This window comes from Montipora capricornis, chromosome 11 (assembly GCF_036669925.1).
Source record: "Montipora capricornis isolate CH-2021 chromosome 11, ASM3666992v2, whole genome shotgun sequence".
NCBI classification, from domain to species: Eukaryota; Metazoa; Cnidaria; class Anthozoa; order Scleractinia; family Acroporidae; genus Montipora; species Montipora capricornis.
The window spans coordinates 42,442,742-42,463,295 of NC_090893.1; the positions used below are offsets into that span (position 1 = coordinate 42,442,742).

At 38.5% G+C, this 20,554-nt stretch overlaps 1 protein-coding gene across 1 annotated transcript in view; it reads left to right on the forward strand.

Annotated features, from left to right (window-relative positions):
- LOC138024203 (cubilin-like) overlaps window positions 1-20,554 on the forward strand; it is a 76,661-nt gene that overhangs the window by 45,727 nt on the left and 10,380 nt on the right. The window contains exons 30-42 of the mRNA XM_068871311.1: window positions 622-800; window positions 2,152-2,196; window positions 3,287-3,446; window positions 4,723-4,901; window positions 6,243-6,287; window positions 7,390-7,549; window positions 8,818-8,996; window positions 10,347-10,391; window positions 11,443-11,593; window positions 13,633-13,805; window positions 15,316-15,360; window positions 17,814-17,973; window positions 19,250-19,428. Of these exons, the coding sequence (XP_068727412.1) occupies window positions 622-800; window positions 2,152-2,196; window positions 3,287-3,446; window positions 4,723-4,901; window positions 6,243-6,287; window positions 7,390-7,549; window positions 8,818-8,996; window positions 10,347-10,391; window positions 11,443-11,593; window positions 13,633-13,805; window positions 15,316-15,360; window positions 17,814-17,973; window positions 19,250-19,428 (1,700 nt within the window). The remainder of the gene's footprint in view (window positions 1-621; window positions 801-2,151; window positions 2,197-3,286; window positions 3,447-4,722; window positions 4,902-6,242; window positions 6,288-7,389; window positions 7,550-8,817; window positions 8,997-10,346; window positions 10,392-11,442; window positions 11,594-13,632; window positions 13,806-15,315; window positions 15,361-17,813; window positions 17,974-19,249; window positions 19,429-20,554) is intronic.

Sequence of the window (20,554 nt, forward strand, 5' to 3'; positions counted from 1 at the left end):
CTATCCACCCATTTCTCTATGAATTATCTCTCTATCTATCCATATAAGATCCGTATACCCATGAAGGATTTCAACCATCGTAAAATGCTTCCTGCGATTATCACATATCCGAGGCAAAACTACTCATGCTGATTGGCTGAGACAGCGGCATTTCTCCCATATTCTGGCACCTTTAGTGATCAATTTCATATGGCTACTTGATCCTGATTGGTTAAAAGTTGCTTAGGAACCGATTTTATGATTGTGATCAACAAGTAATTGCATGTTCCCTGGAGGGCAACTGAGAATAGAGTGTCTAATGACGTCACGGAGGTTATGTTGGAGGAGTGAAAAAGGAGGCAGAGGCCATGTTCAAGGAGGGAAATATTCTTTTGGGAATTAAACTCTATTTTTCTGACAATTCTTCCTTTTGTTTTAGTATGCAAATGCAATATAGCTGCTGGTCACATGAACGAAAACCCGTCATTTTACTTGGTTTTTTTGGAAAACGTTCTCGTTCGTTCTCTCTCAATGTACACAAGGAATTAATCCTTTGTGCAAAAGGGTTCATGTGATCATATACTTATTTTTTTACGGCATGTTCCATCTTATCTCATCTAATGACTGACTTTCTTGTTTCAGTAATGATTATCTGAGTATAAGGAACAACAATTATGGCTTCTATCGCACATATTGCGGCTATCGTACTGGACAAAGTGTCATTGTCACTGGTCGCTATGTCACTCTGACTTTTCGTTCAAACTGCTGCGTCCAGAGAAGAGGATTCCGGTTACTATTCTTTCCTGTTTACGGTTACGGTGGTAAGTACAGCAAGGCAAAATGCAACCAAATTATCTCATGAAGTAGTTGTTGCTGAAATGAATGACGGGAAATGGTGGAGTTGTATTATATAGATATACATGTACAGAGGAGGTAAAGGAATAGTGTTGTTTTGCTAATGTACGACAGTTCATCATCATTTTATCGCTTTTAAGCAGCGAAAGAGCTCAATCAGCATAAGTCTTGCAATTTTACAAAAAAGAGAAACTAGATCACTAGAAGTAGTTTGAACATATTTTTTAACAAATGCCTGTCTCCAAACGTTACCGAAGTACGAGTCTCGTGTCAGTGGCCTACACTAAATTGACCTTCCACTTTTGGCCGAGATGTCACAAGTTCGATGACGCTGAATCAACATTTTTCGTTCTACAATAATGTTGACTATCTCGCAATAAATATCGGCCATCAATCGAGGGATTGCCCCCGCTTTTTCGGAGTAAAACGGAAAACTCCGGAGTGAAATTAACTGTTTAGCCCAATTTGAAATCCTTTTGATCTCAGTGGGCTTTTTTGCGTGCTTGTCGATTGGGCCCTATTATCAAGGAAGTGTTAACAAGAGAGATAGAAGCTAGAATTGCACCACTAAAGCTAAATTGGCTAAAAATTTGCAATCATTGTAAAACATAATAGATACAAAGGATTTAATTATGTCATATCAAAATAATATGCATAGATCAACTTTTCAGTGTCTATACACATTAACTATAACGCTATTCAATGTCTCCTAATGTTACAACGCCTTGAAGCCGAAGACTGAACCAACGATCTTCCAAATCACTATTTAATTAATTGAGAAATGGCGCATTTTAAGCCCGTCAAAACGGACGCAACATTGTTGGATGTCACATGTTGCGTCTGTTTGCACGCCTTGTTGCATGTTGTTGCGTGTGGCAAGGAGTTGTTGCAAAAAGTTATAAACTGATCAAACTTGTGGGTCAAAAACTCCCAACATTCCTTTTGTTCCGTGATCTCCGAAGCGTAGCCCACCAATATTAGATCCGTTGGCACAGCTCTTCCAACATTGTTAGGACCACACGTGCGCATTACATATGGTGTCCATGGAGATGGCAACGCATTAACATGTTGAAAACAAGATGGAAGTCGAATTTTGTAAGTTTACAAAGTCCTATTGGTTCTTATCCTTCCCATAATACACTACACGTGCTTACATTGTTAGCAGTTGTAGCGTCCGTATGCACAACACTGCTAACATCATCCAAGTTCTGCAAAACAACCAACTCTCAACAATGCTGGAGTTGTTGCGTCGGATGGAACATGGCTTTAGGATCCAGTGATCATTTAGTGACTTGAATGGTCTTTTTTTCAAAACAGTGTCGACAACATATCGGCCAACGCCCACCACTCAGAGTCCAACAGGTAATAATTTTTTTATATAGAACCTTCCCTTTAATAATATCAATCGATAATTTTTAATTTATAGCCTGCGATAGCATCGGGTTTTTTTGGAGAGAAACGACCACCGGCATTACGTCTGCGTGCGCAGGCTATTTGACTCACTGCTGACAGAATTTAAAAGACTCAAATGAAAGCCAAGTTTGAAAACTGTTTGGCGGTTTGTTTGTTTATTTTCCAACACTAATTCAAACCTTTTGGAAATAAAACTTTTTGTTCCAGGTATTTCCATAATATTTTTATACCATGGATACCACGAACAAAGCAAATTGCCAATACACTCAAGAGTTTTCAAGCAAGCAGCCGTGCACTTTCTATATTCAGTACTTTATTCTTGGCTGACTGATACGAAAGCGTGGTGCTAATGAAGCAGAAAATGGAAACAAAGATTTTCCTGTAGTTAGACTTGTCTCTTATAATAATGATGACAATGATGACAACGACGTTAATGATGACGACGACAATGATGATGATGATGACGATGACGATTATGACGACGATGATGATGAAGATGATGATGATGATGATGACGATTATGATAATAACGTTGACGATTATGACGAAAATGATATCGACCATGATGATGCCAAAAATGATGACCGACATTTTAAAGTAATTTAGTGTCATTATTTCAAACTGGCTTTAAAATGATAGGATTGCGTGCCGTGGAACAATTTTCATGTGTGAAAATCCCTCCAAAGCTGAAATTCATGCAATCAGATCGCTACGATAAGCAACGCGTATTTCCAGAACAAAAACAAAAAGTCTGTCGGTTGAAGGTGGACCTTTAACTTACAGCAAACTCAACAATGCTATGGGTGTGAGTAATCAGCCTTCTTTTGCTTGCATTGAACTCCAGTCTATGGCGTATGCTATCATAGTGAATATGTCAACGATAGAGATTTCTCCAAACCTGTAAGAAGAAGGTCGTTAGGCACCAAAAAGCTCTTCACTCCGAGGGGTCAAAATTTGGTGGCTGTTTACGTGTTAGCCTGCTTAATTTAATCATGTATATTACCACGACTTCTGTCTTACATTTACTCTTTCTATTAAGCTTGTAGACGAATTATCAACAATGTCCTAGAAAGTCCTGGATATCCCAACAACTACCCAAGTTACAAGTACTGTGTGGCTACCTATTATATTCCTTATGGTGCGGCTGTAAACATTACATTTGAGTACTTCTACCTGGAGCAGTATCGTTACTCCTGCAGGTAATCACTTAGATTTCGCGCTGCGTAAACTTATTTTTTCAAGCAATGGGTCAAAGGCTAAAAAAGACATACATAAATAAATGAAAAACTGCAAACGGAGTATTGTCGATTCCCAGTTAAGATTTGCACTAATTTAAAATAATCGCTGAGAATTTGTTATAAATCAAGAGATATTCCTATTCCTTGGCACATTTTTCTTTGGATTTAAGAAGAATAAGGTAATTTTCCGTCCTTATTTTTCGGACAGAATATGAGTATTCAAGAGACATTTAAAGAGCATTAAGTGTAGTCTAAAAACGTTTCTTTAAGTTACATAGGCAGGGCATCGACTTGGAATGCACTTCTACTGCCATAGGCCTTGTATTGCTTGCAAGTTTCCGAAAGCCGGATAACTGGAAAAGCTGCCGTGTGGGAATTATTCCCGGAAGAAAGTCACAATTTTTTGGTTGCCACCGAGGACACCTGTTTCAAGATATTAATATGTATTAGAGTATACTTTTAACTTGGAATCTCCTTAACATACTTTGTTCTAGCTTCTATCTGGCTGCCAGTTGGCTCTTAGCTTAACCAGAATTTTCCAATAAAATTCATTTGAATATTAAAGCTAACCATCCATCCATCCATCCATCCATCCACAGACCTACTCATCCAGTCTTCTATCCACCAATTTCTCTATAAATTATCTCTCTATCTATCCATGTAAGATCCGTATACCCATCAAGGATTTCAACCATCGTAAAATGCTTCCTGCGATTATCACGTATCCGAGGCAAGACTACTCATGCTGATTGGCTGAGACAGCGGCATTTCTCCCATATTCTGGCACCTTTAGTGATCAATTTCATATGGCTACTTGATCCTGATTGGTTAAAAGTTGCTTAGGAACCGATTTTATGATTGTGATCAACAAGTAATTGCATGTTCCCTGGAGGGGAACTGAGAATAGAGTGTCTAATGACGTCACGGAGGTTATGTTGGAGGAGTGAAAAAAGAGGCAAGAGGCCAGTTTCAAGGAGGGAAATATTCTTTTGGGAATTAAACTCTATTTTTCTGACAATTCTTCCTTTTGTTTTAGTATGCAAATGCAATATAGCTGCTGGTCACATGAACGAAAACCCGTCATTTTACTTGGTTTTTTTGGAAAACGTTCTCGTTCGTTCTCTCAATGTACACAAGGAATTAATCCTTTGTGCAAAAGGGTTCATGTGATCATATACTTATTTTTTTACGGCATGTTCCATCTTATCTCATCTAATGACTGACTTTCTTGTTTCAGGAATGATTATCTGAGTATAAGGAACAACAATTATGGCTTCTATCGCACATATTGCGGCTATCGTACTGGACAAAGTGTCATTGTCACTGGTCGCTATGTCACTCTGACTTTTCGTTCAAACTGCTGCGTCCAGAGAAGAGGATTCCGGTTACTATTCTTTCCTGTTTACGGTTACGGTGGTAAGTACAGCAAGGCAAAATGCAACCAAATTATCTCATGAAGTAGTTGTTGCTGAAATGAATGACGGGAAATGGTGGAGTTGTATTATATAGATATACATGTACAGAGGAGGTAAAGGAATGGTGTTGTTTTGCTAATGTACGACAGTTCATCATCATTTTATCGCTTTTAAGCAGCGAAAGAGCTCAATCAGCATAAGTCTTTCAATTTTACGAAAAAGAGAAACCAGATCATTAGAAGTAGTTTGAACACATATTTTAACAAATGCCTGTCTCCAAACGTTACCGAAGTACGAGTCTCGTGTCAGGGGCCTACACTAAATTGACCTTCCACTTTTGGCCGAGATGTCACAAGTTCGATGACGCTGAATCAACATTTTTCGTTCTACAATAATGTTGACTAACTCGCAATAAATATCGGCCAGCAATCAAGGGATGGCCCCCACTTTTTGGGAGTAAAACGGAAAACTCCGGAGTGAAATTAACTGTTTAGCCCAACTTGAAATCCTTTTGATCTCAGCCGGCTTTTTTGCTTGCTTGTCGATTTGGCCCTATTATCAAGGGAGTGTTAACAAGAGAGATGGAAGCTAGAATTGCACCACTAAAGCTAAATTGGCTAAAAATTTGCAATCATTGTAAAACATAATAGATACAAAGGGTTATCAAAATAATATGCATAGATTAACTTTTCAGTGTCTATACACATTAACTATAATGCTATTCAATGTCTCCTAATGTTACAACGCCTTGAAGCCGAAGACTGAACCAACGATCTTCCAAATCACTATTTAATTAATTGAGAAATGGCGCATTTTAAGCCCGTCAAAACGGACGCAACATTGTTGGATGTCACATGTTGCGTCCGTTTGCACGCCTTGTTGCATGTTGTTGCGTGTGGCAAGGAGTTGTTGCAAAAAGTTATAAACTGATCAAACTTGTGGGTCAAAAACTCCCAACATTCCTTTTGTTCCGTGATCTCCGAAGCGTAGCCCACCAATATTGGATCCGTTGGCACAGCTCTTCCAACATTGTTAGGACCACACGTGCGCATTACATATGGTCTCCATGGAGATGGCAACGCATTAACATGTTGAAAACAAGATGGAAGCCGAATTTTGTAAGTTTACAAAGTCTTATGGGTCGTATCCTTCCCATAATACACTACACGTGCTTACATTGTTAGCAGTTGTAGCGTCCGTACGTACATCACTGCTAACATCATCCAAGTTCCGCAAAACATCAACCAACTCTCAACAATGCTGGAGTTGTTACGTCGGTTGGAACATGGCTTTAGGATCCAGTGATCATTTAGTGACTTGAATGGTCTTTTTTTCAAAACAGTGTCGACAACATATCGTCCAACGCCCACCACTCAGAGTCCAACAGGTAATAATTTTTTTATATAGAACCTTCCCTTTAATAATATCAATCGATAATTTTTAATTTATAGCCTGCGATAGTAGTATCGATTTTTTTTGGACAGAAACGACCACCGGCATTACGTCTGCGTGCCCAGGCTATTTGACTCACTGCTGACAGAATTTAAAAGACTCAAATGAACGCCATGTTTGAAAACTGTTTGGGGGTTTGTTTGTTTATTTTCCAACACTAATTCAAACCTTTTGGAAATAAAACTTTTTGTTCCAGGTATTTACATAATATCTTTATACCATGGATACCACGAACAAAGCAAATTGCCAATACACTCAAGAGTTTTCAAGCAAGCAGCCTTGCACTTTCTATATTCAGTACTTTATTCTTGGCTGACTGATAAGAAAACGATAGCGTGGTGCTAATGAAGCAGAAAATGGAAACAAAGATTTTCCTGTAGTTAGACTTGTCTCTTATAATAATGATGACAATGATGACAACGACGATAATGATGACGACGACAATGATGATGATGATGACGATGACGATTATGACGACGATGATGATGAAGACGATGATGATGATGATGACGACGATTATGATGATAACGTTGACGATTATGACGAAAATGATATCGACCATGATGATGCCAAAAATGATGACCGACATTTTAAAGTCATTTAGTGTCATTATTTCAAACTGTCTTTAAAATGATAGGATTGAGTGCCGTGGAACAATTTTCATATGTGAAAATCCCTCCAAAGCTGAAATTCATGCAATCAGATCGCTACGATAAGCAACGCGTATTTCCAGAACAAAAACAAAAAGTCTGTCGGTTGAAGGTGGACCTTTAACTTACAGCAAACTCAACAATGCTATGGGTGTGAGTAATCAGCCTTCTTTTGCTTGCATTGACCTCCAGTCTATGGCGTATGCTATCATAGTGAATATGTCAACGATAGAGATTTCTCCAAATCTGTAAGAAGAAGGTCGTTAGGCACCAAAAAGCTCTTCACTCCGAGGGGTCAAAATTTGGTGGCTGTTTACATGTTATCCTGCTTAATTTAATCATGTATATTACCACGACTTCTGTCTTACATTTACTCTTTCTATTAAGCTTGTAGACGAATTATCAACAATGTCCTAGAAAGTCCTGGATATCCCAACAACTACCCAAGTTACAAGTACTGTGTGGCTACCTATTATATTCCTTATGGTGCGGCTGTAAACATTACATTTGAGTACTTCTACCTGGAGCAGTATCGTTACTCCTGCAGGTAATCACTTAGATTTCGCGCTGCGTAAACTTATTTTCTCAAGCAATTGGTCCAAGGGTAAAAAAAAAACATACATAAATAAATGAAAAACTGCAAACGAAGTATTGTCGATTCCCAGTTAAGATTTGTACGAATTTAAAATAATCGCTGAAGTTGTTATAAATCAAGAGATATTCCTATTCCTTGGCACATTTTTCTTTGGATTTAAGAAGAATAACGTAATTTTCCGTCCTTATTTTTCGAACAGAATATGAGTATTCAAGAAACATTTAAAGAGCAAACGTTTCTTTAAGTTACATAGGCAGGGGCATCGACTTTGAAATGCACTTCTACTGCCATAGGCCTTGTATTTCTTGCAAGTTTCGGAAAGCCGGATAACCTGGAAAAGCTGCCGTGTAGGAATCATTCCCGGAAGAAAGTCACAATTTTTTTGGTGGCATCGAGGACACCTGTTTCAAGAAATTTATATGTATTAGAGTATACTTTTAACTTGGAATCTTCTTAACATACTTTGTTCCAGCTTCTATCTGGCTGCCAGTTGGCTCTTAGCTTAACCAGAATTTTTCGATAAAATTCATTTGAATATTAAAGCTAACCACCCATCCATCCATCCATCCACAGACCCACTCATCCAGTCTTCTATCCACCCATTTCTCTATGAATTATCTCTCTATCTATCCATATAAGATCCGTATACCCATCAAGGATTTCAACCATCGTAAAATGCTTCCTGCGATTATCACATATCCGAGGCAAAACTACTCATGCTGATTGGCTGAGACAGCGGCATTTCTCCCATATTCTGGCACCTTTAGTGATCAATTTCATATGGCTACTTGATCCTGATTGGTTAAAAGTTGCTTAGGAACCGATTTTATTATTGTGATCAACAAGTAATTGCATGTTCCCTGGAGGGCAACTGAGAATAGAGTGTCTAATGACGTCACGGAGGTTATGTTGGAGGAGTGAAAAAGGAAGCAGAGGCCATGTTCAAGGAGGGAAATATTCTTTTGGGAACTAAATTCTATTTTTCTGACAATTCTTCCTTTTGTTTTAGTAGGCAAATACAATATAGCTGCTGGTCACATGAACGAAAACCTGTCATTTTACTTGTTTTTTTCGAAAACGTTCTCGTTCGTCCTCTCTCAATGTACACAAGGAATTAATCCTTTGTGCAAAAGGGTTCATGTGATCATATACTTATTTTTTTACGGCATGTTCCATCTTATCTCATCTAATGACTGAAACTAAAAGCTTTCTTGTTTCAGGAATGATTATCTGAGTATAAGGAACAACAATTATGGCTTCTATCGCACATATTGCGGCTATCGTACTGGACAAAGTGTCATTGTCACTGGTCGCTATGTCACTCTGACTTTTCGTTCAAACTGCTGCGTCCAGAGAAGAGGATTCCGGTTACTATTCTTTCCTGTTTACGGTTACGGTGGTAAGTACAGCAAGGCAAAATGCAACCAAATTATCTCATGAAGTAGTTGTTGCTGAAATGAATGACGGGAAATGGTGGAGTTGTATTATATAGATATACATGTACAGAGGAGGTAAAGGAATGGTGTTGTTTTGCTAATGTACGACAGTTTATCATCATTTTATCGCTTTTAAGCAGCGAAAGATCTCAATCAGCATAAGTCTTGCAATTTTACAAAAAAGAGAAACTAGATCACTAGCAGTAGTTTGAACACATATTTTAACAAATGCCTCTCTCCAAACGTTACCGAAGTACGAGTCTCGTGTCAGTGGCCTACACTAAATTGACCTTCCACTTTTGGCCGAGATGTCACAAGTTCGATGACGCTGAATCAACATTTTTCGTTCTACAATAATGTTGATTATCTCGCAATAAATATCGGCCATCAATCGAGGGATTGCCCCCACTTTTTCGGAGTAAAACGGAAAACTCCGGAGTGAAATTAACTGTTTAGCCCAACTTGAAATCCTTTTGATCTCACTGGGCATTTTTACTTGCTTGTCGATTGGGCCCTATTATCAAGGAAGTGTTAACAAGAGAGATAGAAGCTAGAATTGCACCACTAAAGCTAAATTGGCTAAAAATTTGCAATCATTGTAAAACATAATAGATACAAAGGGTTTAATTATGTTATATGAAAATGATATGCATAGATCAACTTTTCAGTGTCTATACACATTAACTATAATGCTATTCAATGTCTCCTAATGTTACAACGCCTTGAAGCCGAAGACTGAACCAACGATCTTCCAAATCACTATTTAATTAATTGAGAAATGGCGCATTTTAAGCCCGTCAAAACGGACGCAACATTGTTGGATGTCACATGTTGCGTCTGTTTGCACGCCTTGTTGCATGTTGTTGCGTGTGGCAAGGAGTTGTTGCAAAAAGTTATAAACTGATCAAACTTGTGGGTCAAGAACTCCCAACATTCCTTTTGTTCCGTGATCTCCGAAGCGTAGCGCACCAATATTAGATCCGTTTGCACAGCTCTTCCAACATTGTTAGGACCACACGTGCGCATTACATATGGTCTCCATGGAGATAGCAACGCATTAACATGTTGAAAACAAGATGGAAGCCGAATTTTGTAAGTTTACGAAGTCTTATGGGTCGTATCCTTCCCATAATACACTACACGTGCTTACATTTTTAGCAGTTGTAGCGTCCGTATGCACATCACTGCTAACATCATCCAACTTCCACAAAACAACCAACTCTCAACAATGCTGGAGTTGTTGCATCTCTTTGCACAGGGCTTTAGTATCCAGTTATCATTTAGTGACTTGAATGTCCTTTTTTTCAAAACAGTGTCGACAACATATTGGCCAACGCCTACCACTCAGAGTCCAACAGGTAATACTTTTTTATATAGACCGTTTAATAATATCAATCGATAAATTTTAATTTATAGCCTGCGATAGCATCGGGGTTTTTCGGAGAGAAACGACCACCGGAATTACGTCTGCGGTCGCAGGCTATTTGACTCAATGCTGACAGAATTTGAAAAACTCAAATGAAAGCCAAGTTTGAAAACTGTGTCCCTTTTTTTTAAATTCTTTTCCAACAGTAATTAAAACATTTTGGCAATAAAACGTTTCGTTCCAGGTATTTCCATAATATCTTGATACCATGGATAGCACGAACAAAACAAACTGCCAATACACTCAAGAGTTTTCAAGGAAGCAGGCGTGCATTTTCTTTATTCAGTACTTTATTCTTGGCTGACTGATAAGAAAACGATAGCGTGGTGCTAATGAAGCAGAAAATGTAAACAAAGATTCCCCTGTAGTTACACTTGTCTCTGATAATGATGATGACAATGATGACAACCACGATGATGATAATGACGACGATGATGATGATGATGACGATTATGATGATAACATTGACGGTTATGACGAAGATGATATCATGATGATGATAACGACCATGATGATGCCAAAAATGTTGACCGACATTTTAAAGTCATTTAGTGTCATTACTTCAAACTGTCTTTAAAATGATAGGATTGCGTGCCGTGGAAAAATTTTCATATGTGAAAATCCCTCCAAAGCTGAAATTCATCCAAACAGATCGCTACGATATGCAACGCGTATTTCCAGAACAAAAACACAAAAAGTCAGTCGGTTGAAGGTGGGCCTTTAACTTAGAACATACTCAACCAATGCCATGGGTGTGAGTAATCAGCCTTCTTTTGCTTGCATTGAACTCCAGGCTATGGCGTATGCTATCATAGTTAATATGTTAACGATAAAGATTTCTCCAAACCTGTAATAAGAAGGTCGTTAGGCACAAAAAAAGCCTTTCTCTCCGAGGGTCAAAATTTGGTGGCTGTTTACGTGTTATCTTGCTTAATTTAATCAATTACCACGACTTCTGTCTTATATTTACTCTTTCTATTAAGCTTGTAGACGAATTATCAACAATGTCCTAGAAAGTCCTGGATATCCCAACAACTACCCAAGTTACAAGTCCTGTGTGGCTACCTATTATATTCCTTTTGGTGCGGCTGTGAACATTAAATTTCAGTACTTCTACCTGGAGAGCTACTGCAGGTAATCACTTAGATCTCGCGCTGCGTAAGCTTACTTTCTCAACCAATCGGCCAAATTAAAGGCTAAAAATAATACATAAATAAATGAAATACTGCAAACGAAGTATTTTTGATTCCCAGTTAACATTTGTACGAATTTAAAATAATCGGTGAGAAGTTCTAATAAATCAAGAGAAATTTCTATTCCTTGGCACAATTTTCCGTCCTTTTTCGGACAAAATATGGGTACTCAAGAGACATTTAAAGAGCATTAAGCGTAGTCTAAAAACAATTCTTTAAGTTGCATAGGTAGGGGCATTTATTGCTTGCAAGTTTCCGAAAGCCGGATAACCTGGAAATGCTGCCGTGGGGGAATCATTCCCTGAAGAAAGTCACAATTTTTTGGTTGGCATTGAGGACACCTGTTTTAGGAAATTTGTATGTATTAGATTATTATTTTAACTTGGAATCTTCTTAACATACAAACTTTGTTTCAGCTCTTATCTGGCTGCCAGTTGGCTCTTAGCTGAACCAGAACTTTTCGATAAAATTCATTTGAATATTAAAGCTAACCACCCATCCATCCATCCATCCATCCATCCATCCATCCATCCACAGACTCACTCTTCCAGTCTTCTATCCACCCATTTCTCTATGAATTATCTCTCTATCTATTCATATACCATCCGTATACCCCTCAGGGATTTCATCCATCATAAAATGCTTTCTGCGATTATTACGTACCAGGCAAAACTAATCATGCCGATTGGCTGAGACAGGTGCATTTTTCCCATATTCTGGCACCTTTAATGATAATTGTGGCTACTTGACCCTGATTGGTTAAAAGTTGTTTAGGAACCGATTTTATGATTATGATAAACAAGTAATTGCATGTTCTCTGTAGAGAAAGTGAGAATAGAGTGTTTAATGACGTCACGGAGGTTATGTTGGAGGAGTGATAAAGGGGACAGCGGCCATGTTGGAGGAGTGAAATATTCTATCGGGAATTGATTTCTATTTTTCTGAAAATTCTTTTTGTCTAAGTATGCAAATACAGTATAGGTGCTGGTCACATTGCAAAAATACGCTAGTCAGTTTACTTGTTTTTTTCGAAAACGTTCTCGTTCATACACTCGCAATTTACACGCGGAAGTAATCGTTTGGGCAAAAGGACCGATGTTCACGGCATTTTCCATCTTATATAATCTCATCAATCCCACCATTATAAGGCTACAAAACTGTAAATGATGTACACTTACTGTACGGTCCCGAGGAAAAACAAAACAAACTAGTCTAATCTCCGAGGTGCTAGACGCATTTAGTGCTTTCTTATATATTATATAGTGCTGTTGTATCCGGCGCGGACAACAATTGCGGAATATACCTTTTTGAAGATACAGCGGCCACTTTGATTCCCATTATTTTAAATAGCTATTATGGGATGCCCAGGGGGCAAATACATATTACTTTGCACCCTGAGCATCCCATAATGTCTTTCAAAACAATTGAACTTAAAATGGCAGCCGTATCTGCAAAAAGGTCTATTGTATCCCAGTCAGGTTACACTTGAATTTGATCAGGGGCATGTGACGATTTATCAACCAATCACAGTAACTGTTTCGTTGAGTGAAAGTCTACCTATGTAACAACAGGCTCTGTTTTCAGGTACGAATATCTGAAGATTAGAAACACGAATTGATCTCACGGGAAAAAGGGTCATTGTCACTGGTCGCTATGCCAAAGTAATTCCTTGTTTAGACCTAAGTGTCGTAAAAACAGGATAAGCAACAATTTCATAATTGTGATAAACAAGAAATCGCATACTCTCCTAGATGGCAACTTAAAGAATTCATTTTACTTGTTTTTGTTTTTTTTTTTTCCCGAAATCGTCCTCGTTCTTTCCCTAGCAATTTACACATGGAATTAATCCTTTGTGCAAAAGGGTTCATCCATGCGATTATATACTTAATTCTCACGGCATTTTCCACCTTATCTCATGTAATCTTGTCAGTCGAATCTATTAAAGCCACAAAACTGAAAATAAAAGGTTTCTTGTTTCAGTAATGATTATCTGAGGATAAGGAACAACAATGGTGGCTTCTATCGCACATATTGCGGCTATCGTACTGGACAAAGTGTCATTGTCACTGGTCGCTATGTCACTCTCACTTTTCGTTCAAACTGCTGCGTCCAGAGAAGAGGATTCCGGTTACTATTCGTTCCTGTTTACGGTGGTAAGTACAGCAAGGAAAAATGGAACCAAATTATCTCATGAATTAGTTGTTGCTGAAATGAATGAAGGGAAATGGTGGAGTTGTGTTATATAGATATACATGTACAATCTCAATAACGGGAGGTAAAGGAATAGTGTTGTTTTGCTAATGTACGACAGTTCATCATCATTTTATCGTTTTTAAGGAGCAAGAGAGCTCAATCAGCATATGTCTTGCAATTTTACACAAAGAGAAACTTACACCAGATCATTAGAAGTAGCTTGAACACGTATTTTAACAGATGCCTGTTTCCAAACGTTATCGAAGTACGAGTCTCATGTCAGGGGCCTACATTAAATTGACCTTCCATTTTTAGCCGAGATGTCACAAGTTCGATGACGCTGAATCAACATTTTTCGTTCCACGATAATGTTGACTATCTCGCAATAAATATCGGCCAGCAATCGAGGGATTGGCCCCACTTTTGCGAACTAAAAACGGAAAACTCCGGAGTGAACTTAACTGTTTAGCCCAACTTGAAATCCTTTTGATCGAAGCCGGATATTGCTTTCTTGTCAATTGGGCCCTACCATCAAGGAAGTGTTAAGAAGAGAGATGGAAGCTAGAATTGCACCAATAAAGCTAAATTGGCTGAAAATTTGCAATCGTTGTACAACATTATAGATACAAAGGATTTCATTATCTTATATCAAAATAATATGCATAGATCAATTTTTCAGTGTCTCTACACAATAACTATTATGCTGTTTAATGTCTCCTAATGTTACAACGCCATGAAACCGAAGCCTGAACCAACGATCTTCCAAGTCACCTTTTAATTGACAAATGGCGCATTTTAGGCCCGTCAAAACGGACGCAACATTGTTGGATGTTACATGTTGCGTCCGTTTGCACGCCTTGTTGCATGTTGTTGCGTGTGGCAAGGAGTTGTTGCAAAAAGTTATAAACTGATCAAACTTGTGGGTCAAAAACTCCCAACATTCCTTTTGTTCCGTGATCTCCGAAGCGTGGCCCACCAATATTGGCTCTGTTTGCACAGCTCTTCCAACATTGTTGGGGCCACCCACGCGCATTACATTGGGTCTCCATGGAGATAGCAACGCATTGACATGTTAAAAAACAAGATGGCAGTTGATATTTTTAACTTTACAAAGTCTTATTGGTCGTAACCTTCCCATAATACATTTCACGCCCTTACATTATTAGCAGTTGTAGCGTCCGTTTGCACAGCACTGCTAACATCATCCAACTTCCGGAAAACCCGCAACTCTCAACAATGGTGAAGTTGCTGCGTCAGTTTGCACAGGACTTTAGGGTCCAGCACATTCAGCGCAAGCTCGGTATACGATTTATAGACTTTGCATGGGAAAAGATACTTAGAGCTTATAAATACTAAAATAAGCTGTAAAGAACCAACTCTCAACAATGCTGGAGTTTTTGCGTTTGTTTGCAAAGGGCTTTACAGTCCAGTTATTATTCAGTGACTTGAATGTTCTTTTTTTCAAAACAGTGTCGACAACATATCGGCCAACGCCTACCACTCAGAGTCCAACAGGTAATACTTTTTTATATAATAAAGTTTCTATATAACGCGCGCTCTCATTGGTTTAAACAGCGTGCTTTATGAGAGTACAAAGCACGGAACAAACGAAAGCCCACGCCATCATTCGCAGAAATGGCAGATGAATTTCCGAATTTTACCTTGGGTATTATTGAAGCTGTCAGTTAAAGGCTTGCTCAGATATTCTGTCAAGTGCTTTGGATGGAAGACCTCAACCGTCGCCCGGTCCAGCAGTTCTTTCAAGCTCAGAAAGTCCTCACGCTGGAGTTCTTCATTTACAAAATTCCCAACAGGTTTTCAGATTCCAGCCGCAAGCAATGAAGAGTTTGTTTTCCAGTTGTCATGTCGGAAACGTGCAGGTTTTCATGGGCAACAATTCGGCCGGTTTTCACTGAACTTAATCATTTAGATCCTCTTTTTTGCTGTTTTTTACGGACTGAAACCGAAAATTGAGGCACTTGTTTTTCCATAAATTCTAATTTTGTGTGATTTTCCAGTTGATTGATGTTTTGACAAGCCTTTGTTTCATTAACCAATCAAATAATCTTAAACATTCTTACAAGCGCGCTGATTGGTCCAAAGTAGCGTGCTTTATCAGAGTATAAAGCACTGTGCTGACGACATCTCAGTTCGCCACAAGCAGCGCGCGCTTTGAAAATAAAGTAGAATTTTTGAAGAAAATTACTTGTTTTTTTATCATAAAACAAATAAAGAAGCCTTGACTGTGCTCTGTTCTGTTGTAAAGCACTTAGGAAGCGGCTAGAGCACTCAAGAAGTAGGGAGAAACACTCGCCTATCGGCTCGTGTTTCCCCTACACTTCTTTCGTGCTCTATCCGTTTCCTGCGTGCTTTACAACTGAACAAAACAGGCGAGGCTTCTTTATTTGTTAAATATAGAACCTTCCCTTTAATAATATCAATCGATAAATTTTAATTTATAGCCTGCGATAGCATCGGGTTTTTTCGGAGAGAAACGACCACCGGAATTACGTTTGCGTTGGCAGGATATTTGACTCACTGCTGACAGAATTTGAAAGACTGAAATGAAAGCCATGTTTGAAAACTGTTTGGCGGTTTGTTTGTTTATTTTCCAACACTAATTCAAACCTTTTGGAAATAAAACGTTTTGTTCCAGGTATTTCCATATTATTTAAATGTTTATACTACATTATAATGCAAATACAATACACAGCGAATTGAATTAGGCACAACACTGAGTTGAACGACTTGGTCTATTGAGTCCAGCTATTCGTGAATCCAAGCTGTTAGATTCTCGCAGTTGATCTAAAACTAGCACTCATTATAAGCTGATGCGAGGCCGCTATCAGTCGCATTTTATGGCTCGCTCCAGTGCTATAGCCAGCATTGGAAGATGGCCTTCTTTTCTGGACCTCTACAGAAAAGAAAGAAAATTAAGTAACAGACCAAATCACTTATATTTTTCCCAATTCCGATGAAAATTACTTAAAATCTATTATTAGTTCTGTGTCACACTGCGTGGTGTGAAATTTGACCGAGCAGTCATGGTAACAACTTATAAAAATAACGGTCACAGCGCAGGCGCTCATCTTAGAAATGATTTTAAATAATTATCAGCGGGCACAAGGATTTGCTCTCCTACCTCATAATATCCTGATACCATGGATACCACGAACAAAGCAAACTGCCAATACACTCAAGAGTTTTCAAGCGAGCAGCCGTGCACTTTCTGTATTCAGTACTTTATTCTTGGCTGACTGATTAGAAAACGATAGCCTGGTGCTAATGAAGCAGAAAATGTAAACAAAGATTCCCCTGTAGCTAGACTTGTCTCTGATAATGATGATGACAATGATGATAACGACGATAATGATATCGACGGCGATGATGATGATGATGATGATCATGATGATGATCATGATGATGATGACGATTATGATGATGACGTTGACGATTATGACGAGGATGATATCATGGTGATGATAACGACCATGATGATGCCAAAAATGATGACCGACATTTTAAAGTCATTTAGTGTCATTACTTCAAACTGTCTTTAAAATGATAGGATTGCGTGCCGTGGAACAATTTTCATATGTGAAAAACCCTCCAAAGCTGAAATTCATCCAATCAGATCGCTACGATATGCAACGCGTATTTCCAGAAAAAAAACAAAAAGTCAGTCGGTTGAAGGTGGGCCTTTAACTTAGAACCTACTCAACAATGCCATGGGTGTGAGCAATCAGCCTTCTTTTGCTTGCATTGAACTACAGTCTATGGCGTATGGTATCATAGTTAATTTGTCAACGATAGAGAGTTCTCGAAACCTGTAATAAGAAGGTCGTTACGCACAGAAGAAGCCTGTCTCTCCGAGGGTCAAAATGTGATGGCTGTTTACGTGTTATCTTGCTTAATTTAATCATGTATATTACCACGACTTCTGTCTTATATTTACTCTTTCTATTAAGCTTGTAGACGAATTATCAACAACAATACGCTAGAAAGTCCTGGATATCCCAACAACTACCCAAGTTACAAGTACTGTGTGGCTACCTATTATATTCCTTTTGGTGCGGCTGTGAACATTACATTTGAGCACTTCGACCTGGAGAGTCGCTACTACTGCAGGTAATCACTTAGATCTCGCGCTGCGTATGCTTGTTTTCTCAACCAATCGATCGGTCAAAGGCTAAAAAAAATACACAAATAAATGAAAAACTGCAAACGAAGTATTGTTGATTCCCAGTTCAGATTTGTACGAATTTAAAATAATCGGAGAAGTTTTAATAAATCAAGAGATATTCCTATTCCTTGGCACATTTTTCTTTGGATTTAAGAAAAATAAGGTAATTTTCCGTCCTTTTTCGGACAGAATATGAGTATATAATAGACACTTAAAGAGCATTAAGCGTAGTCTAAAAACGTTTCTTTAAGCTACATAGCTAGGGGCATTTATTGCTTGCAAGTTCCGAAAGCCGGATAACCTGGAAAAGCTGCCGTGGGGAAATCATTCCCGGAAGAAAGTCACAATTTTTTGGTTGGCATCGAGTACACCTGTTTCAGGAAATTTATATGTATTAGAGTACACTTTTAACTTGGAATCTTCTTAACTAACATACTTTGTTCCAGCTTCTATCTGGCTGCCAGTTGGCTCTTAGCTGAACCAGAATTTTCCGATAAATTCATTTGAATATTGAAGCTAACCACCCATCCATCCATCCACAGACCCACTCATCCAGTCTTCTATCCACCAATTTCTCTATGAAGTATCTCTCTATCTATCCATATACCATCTGTATACCCCTCAGGGATTTCATCCATCATAAAATGCTTCCTGCGATTATCACATATCCGAGGCAAAACTAGTCATGCTGATTGGCTGAGACAGCGGCATTTTTCCCATATTTCGGCACCTTTAGTGATCAATTTTATATGACTACTTGATCCTAATTGGTTAAAAGTTGCTTAGGAACCGATTTTATGATTGTGATAAACAAGGAATTGCATGTTCCATGGAGGGCAACTGAGAACAGAGTGTTTAATGACGTCACGGAGGTTATGTTGGAGGAGTGAACAAGGAAGCAGCGGCCATGTTCAAGGAGTGAAATACTCTTTTGGGAATTGAACTCTAGTTTTCTGAAAATTCTTCCTTTTGTTTTAATATGCACATACAGTATAGCTGCTGGTTACATGAACGAAAACACACTAGTCATTTTACTTCTTTTTTTCGAAAACATTCTCGTTCATTCTCTCTCAATGTACACGAGGAAGTAATACTTTGTGCAAAAGGGTTCATGCAATTATATACTTATTTCTCACGGCATTTTCCACCTTATCTCATGTAATCTTGTCAGTCGAATCTATTAAAGCCACAAAACTGAAAATAAAAGGTTTCTTGTTTCAGTTATGATTATCTGAGGATAAGGAACAACAATGGTGGCTTCTATCGCAGATTGTGCGGCTATCGTACTGGACAAAGTGTCATTGTCACTGGTCGCTATGTCACTCTCACTTTTCGTTCAAACTGCTGCGTCCAGAGAAGAGGATTCCGGTTACTATTCTTTCCTGTTTACGGTTACGGTGGTAAGTACAGCAAGGTAAAATGGAACCAGATTATCTCAAGAAGTAGTTGTTGCTGAAATGAATGACGGGAAATGGTGGAGTTGTATTATATAGATATACATATACAGAGGAGGTAAAGGAATAGTGTTGTTTTGCTAATGTACGACATTTCATCATCATTTTATCGTTTTTAAGCAGCGAAAGACATCAATCAGCATAAGTCTTGCAATTTTACACAAAAAGAAACTTACACCAGATTGCCATCATTACAAGTAGTTTGAACTCATTTTAACAAATGCCTCTCTCCAAACGTTACCGAAGTACGAGTCACGGCTAGTCTCATGTCCAAGAGGCCTACACTAAATTGACCTTCATTTTTTGGCCGAGATGTCACAAGTTCGATGACGCTGAATCAACATTTTTCGTTCTACAATAATGTTGACTATCTGGCAATAAATATCGGCCAGCAATCGAGAGATTAACCGCCACTTTTTCTGAATAAAAACGAAAAACGAAAAACTCCGGAGTGAAATTAACTGTTTACCCAAATTTGAAATCCTTTTCATCTCAGGCAGCTTTTTTGCTTTTTTGTCGATTGGGCCATTTTATTAAGGAAGTGTTAAGAAGAGAGATTGAAGCTAGAATGGTACACTAAAACAAACTGGGTAAAAATTTACATTCATGGTATAACATAATGTAGTAGATACGGTGGGTATAATTATTTTATATCAAAACAATATGCATAAATCAATTTTTCAGTGACTATACACAATAGCTATAACGCTGTTTAATGTCTTCTAATGTTACAACGCCTGAAGCCGAAGCCTGAACCAACGATTTTCGAACTCACTGTTTGGAAATGGCGCCCCGTGTAAACAACGGACGCAACATTGTTGGCAAACGTTGTTCCAACATTGTTGGGTGTTGCATGTTGCGTCCGTTTGCACGCCTTGTTGCATGAAGTTTGAAACTGGTCAAATTTTTGGGTCAAAAACTCCCAACATTTCTTTTGTTCCGTGATCTGCGAAGCGTAGCGCACCAATATTGGCTCCGTTCGCGCAGCTCTTCCAACATTGTTGGGGCCACCCACGCGCATTACACTGGGTCTCCATGGAGACAGCAATGCATTAACATGTTGAAAACAAGA